A 5242-nucleotide genomic window follows, 5' to 3' on the forward strand; every position below is an offset into this window, starting at 1 on the left:
TTTAACCTCTGCAGAGCTGAACACAACCCAACAACTGTCTCTTCTTCATATTCAACCTCTGCAGAGCTGAACACAACCCAACACCTGTCTCTTCTTCATATTTAACCTCTGCAGAGCTGAACACAACCCAACACCTGTCTCTTCTTCATATTTAACCTCTGCAGAGCTGAACACAACCCAACAACTGTCTCTTCTTCATATTCAACCTCTGCAGAGCTGAACACAACCCAACAACTGTCTCTTCTTCATATTTAACCTCTGCAGAGCTGAACACAACCTAACAACTGTCTCTTCTTCATATTCAGCCTCTGCAGAGCTGAACACAACCCAACAACTATCTCTTCTTCAAATTCAACCCCTGCAGAGCTGAACACAACCCAACAACAATCTCATCTTCACATTACAAAGTCTTAAGTGTAAGAACTGGGTGAAAACTGAGTACTTTAAATTACTGATGTTCAAAGATAACAAAACTCTTACTCAACTTGGTTGTTGTATTTCATAACCATGGCACTTAATATGTTACGTAACCACTGCTACAGGTTACAATTTAAATCATAAATATTGCTATAGGTTACGTTTTAAATCATAACCATGGCTATTAATATCTCATGTAACCACTACTTGAGGTTACAACTTAAATCATGATCATGACTACTAATGCCTTACCCAAACACTGCTAGAGATTACAATTTAAATCATAACCATGGCTATTAATATCCCACGTAACCACTACTAGACGTTACAACTTAAATTATAATCATGGCTATTAATGCCTTACAAAGACATTGCTAGAGGTTAGATCTTAAATCATGACCATGGCTATTAATACCTTACATAACCACAGCTAGAAGTTACAACTTAAATTCATAAATTTTCATAAAATTTTCAAGGGACAAAAAGGAGCTTATTAACCCATCTCCTAACTATAACCTCCCCTTACTACTCATGTATTCATCTAATCTTTTTTTTTTAACTCATTTAAACTTTCTGCCTCCACCACCTTTGAAAGCAGCTCACCACCTGTTTGAAAAGTAATACTGTTTAAACTGCAGACGACTCCTACGATGCCAAAATTTGAATTTATGCCCCCTTATCCAATTGTTTTCACTGCTAAGCACAAAAAAGTTTGATGGATCTATATTATCAATACCCTTAATATTCTTAAACACTTAAATGAAACCCCTCCAAAGAAAAAACATTTATAGAGATTTCAGGTATCATCCTAGTGGCTCTTCTCTGAACCTAACAATTCAACATCCTTCTTAAGAAAGGGAGCCCAAAACTGAACACAATACTCTAAATTAAGCATTACAAGTGATCTATACAGTGAAACAATAATATCCCTTGTCTTATATTCAATATTTCTATAGATGCTATCCAAAATCCTATTAGCCCTATTGCTAGCTACAATACACTTAAGTGATTTTTCACTCACAACACCAATATCTTTTTCTTCAAGCACAGTATTTAATGTTTTCCCATTTAAATTGTAACAATAATTTTAATTGTGAAAATCTACATGCATCACCTTACATTTTGGATAGTTCAACATCATCTGCCATGTATTGGCCCAATGCATCAAATGATTTAATACTCCCTGTAGTCTGCAGCATATATGATACAGTTAGCCACCCCAAAAATCTTAAGGTCATCTACATACTTCAAAATTTTGTTAGTCATTCCAGAGTCAATATCATTAATATATCACAAACAGCAGATTATCCGGCACAGAGCTCTGAGGCACAATGCTTGTAACTGTAATCCAGTCAGATCTATATCCATTTATTACTACTCTATGCTTTCTCTCTCTTCAGCCAATTTTCTATCCAATTTAATAATATTTTCCCTACAGCCATTGATGTATTTGTAACAAGTCTTTTGTGAGGCAGCTTATCATATGCTTTCTGAAAATTAAGGTAAACCAAATCCACAGTATTTCCTTCATCAACTCTTGCAGTAACATCCTCAAGGAATGTCAGAAGATTTGTTAAACAAGACTTTCCCTTAGTGAAACCATGTTGGTTCTTTGACACTATATCAAACTGCTTTAAGTTACTCTGCAATGCATCTTTAATCACACTCTCCAAAACCTTTCCAACTACTGATGTAAGACTAACTGGCATATAATTGCCTGGACAATGTTTATAACCTCCTTTATGTATTCGACTAACATTAGTCAACTTCCAATATTCTAATACTCTTCCACTACTCAATGACCAATAAAAAATATTAGCTAGTGGTTCACAAATAAAATCTCGAAGTTCCTTTAAAACTCTAGGATAAAAGTTTTCTGGTTCAGGGAACTTATCAATTTTGAGGTTTCCCAACTTTTCTCTTAAATTTTAGAACTTAAAATGGCATCTTTTACATCAATATTTTCTCCATACATTAAATGCTCTGGTTGAGGCATAATACTTGTACCTTCCTTTGTAAAAACTGAAGAGAGCACATAATTTAATGAGATAAGCTCCCCACTATCATTTTTAAAAGATTCAATCCCCATCCTAACATTTTGCTTACCCATCATATGCCTAAAAAATTCCTTATTGTTTGATTTAATTCTCTCAGCCAACCCTCTTTCATATACAGTTTTTGCCCTTTTAACTTCATTTTTAACCAGCTTTATTGATTTCCTATAGTCTTTCAATTCCTTATTATTTCCAGTAAGTTTAGATTTTTTGAATATGTTTATCCCTAATATGATCTCTTAAACCTTTACTAAACCATACTAGCTTATTCTGCTCTGCTGCCCTTTTTTTTCTGTAGGGAATATGTATGTTCTGCATGCATATCAATTTTTCCCTATATTCTTCCCACATCTGTTCAAGATCCCCTCCCAACTCTTTAGTCCAATCTACAGAAGTCAAATCATGTCTCATTCCATCAGAATTGGCTTTCCTGAAATTTGGAATCAGGGTACTATTCTTCTTCAGTTCTACATGTAGTAAAATCCCACATGTAATAGTGCAATGGTTGATTGTACATAAATGCTCACCAATCACAACTATATATATCACATTCATATCAGGTGCTAACATTAAATCTAATATAGCTTCATCTTTTGTAGGTTCCATCATCAGTTAGTGTATAAAAGTATTCTGAACAATTTTCAAAAACCTATCCCCCTCACTGTTGGACTCAAAATTTACCCACTTAATACCCCTGAAATTAAAATCTCCCATAATAACAATTTTCAGCTACCATTCTGATCTCATTATACAATTTCTCATTGATTTCTACATTCTGACCTAGTTGTCTATAACAAATCCCAATTACAAGGCCTTTCCCTTTATATCCAATAACACTAACCCAAACTGACTCAACCTCAGTGCTATTTTCTTTAATATGCTCTAACTCAACAGGATGCAATTCACTCCTCACATATAGAGCTACTTCTTCCCTCTTTTTTCAATACTCTATCACTAGTAAATAATCTGTAGCTTAGTATTTCAAAAATATTTCTCTCATCAAAATTTTTCATATCCAACCAAGTCTCAGTGATACTCATAATATCAAAATCCCCAGTTTCTACAACTGCTTGGAACTCATCACTTTTATTTCTAATACTCCTAGCATTACAATAGTAACAATTAATCACAGATTTTAAAATATATTAACATACAAATCTTGAATAACTTTTCATTCCATGTCAAAAAACCATGAGCATCTCTTCCTTCCAGGACAACAAAAAACATGAGCACAGCCTTACACAAGTTCTAAAGAAACTGTGCTCCAAATGAAGTTCTTAATTTGGTAAAATGAATCTAGGGCAGTTAATTGTATTACTCTATCTTTGCATTGTTTTTGGTGCTGTTTTCTTATATCTGAGCATCCATCAAACATCTACCTAACACATTAGTGTTAGGTAGATGTATAATGGATGCTCTGTCTTTGTTCAGATATAATATAACAACACTACAAACAATGTGTTAGGTAGATGTATAATGGATACACTAGTCTTTGTTCAGATATAATATAACAACACTACAAAGGTTGTTTGTAGTGTTGTTATATTATATCTGAACAAAGACAGAGCATCCATTATACATCTACCTAACACGTTGTTTGTAGTGTTGTTATATTATATCTGAACAAAGACAGTGCATCCATCATACATCTACCTAACACATTGTTTGTAGTGTTGTTATATCATATCTGAACAAAGACAGTGCATCCATTATACATCTACCTAACACGTTGTTTGTAGTGTTGTTATATTATATCTGAATAAAGACAGTGCATCCATTATACATCTACCTAACACGTTGTTTGTAGTGTTGTTATATTATATCTGAACAAAGACTAGTGTATCCATTATACATCTACCTAACACATTGTTTGTAGTGTTGTTATATCATATCTGAACAAAGACAGTGCATCCATTATACATCTACCTAACACATTGTTTGTAGTGTTGTTATATCTGAATAAAGACCAGTGCATCCATCATACATCTACCTAACATATTGTTTTTGGTGCTGTTTCCTTATATTTGAACAAAGACCAGTGTATCCATCAAACATCTACCTAACACGTTGTTTTACAGAGTGAATTAATGATACACTTACCTTAACACTTTTTAACAGAGCGAATCAATGATACATCTATCCCAAGACGTTGTTTTACAGAGTGAATCAATGATACATTTACCTAACAGTGTTTTACACAGTGTTCTAGCTATACACAGTGAAAAGGGCCAGAAACATTTTAATAATGAAAAATTATCCTAGTTAGAAACATCTTTTATGCTGATTATAGTTCCACATATTTGTTTTTTATGGTGAAGATATGCCCTGGGTATCGTTTTTTACTATGAACGCTACAAGTGGAGAGATAATATTAGCCCAACCAATCAGCGAGTTAAGACAGCAGTACGGAACTTCTGCTCCATTACTACTTGGTGTGAGGGTACGTTTATTCTTTTGTTACATGGCGTTTGTGACAAGATTAAGTTTAAGATACTATAATGGAAGAATCACGTAAATTAAGTTGGTACAAAATAACAGTTTTAAATACTCGGGTTGATAAATAACATACATTTAGTTGATACAAAATAAGTGGAAAGTTGTGTGTTGTTTGAAACTGTAGTTATACATTATACACGGAATACATGAAATTGAAGAATAATTGCCACCAGTGTTTAACAATTAATTTTTTTTTATTTACTAGGACGTACGTAAGGAGGATAAGTACGTTCCTTATACTACGGAAGGGTTACCGTTACCCCAAACCTTAAGGT

At 33.6% G+C, this 5242-nt stretch overlaps 1 protein-coding gene across 1 annotated transcript in view; it reads left to right on the forward strand.

Moving 5' to 3' along the window:
- LOC111083428 (cadherin-86C-like) overlaps positions 1 to 5242 on the forward strand; it is a gene marked incomplete at its 5' end in the record, with an annotated part of 8754 nt that overhangs the window by 1470 nt on the left and 2042 nt on the right. The window contains one exon of the mRNA XM_022379938.1: positions 4790 to 4911. Coding sequence (XP_022235646.1) covers positions 4790 to 4911 — 122 coding nt within the window. The remainder of the gene's footprint in view (positions 1 to 4789; positions 4912 to 5242) is intronic.

This window comes from Limulus polyphemus, unplaced genomic scaffold, assembly GCF_000517525.1.
Source record: "Limulus polyphemus unplaced genomic scaffold, Limulus_polyphemus-2.1.2 Scaffold9482, whole genome shotgun sequence".
NCBI lineage: Eukaryota > Metazoa > Arthropoda > Merostomata > Xiphosura > Limulidae > Limulus > Limulus polyphemus.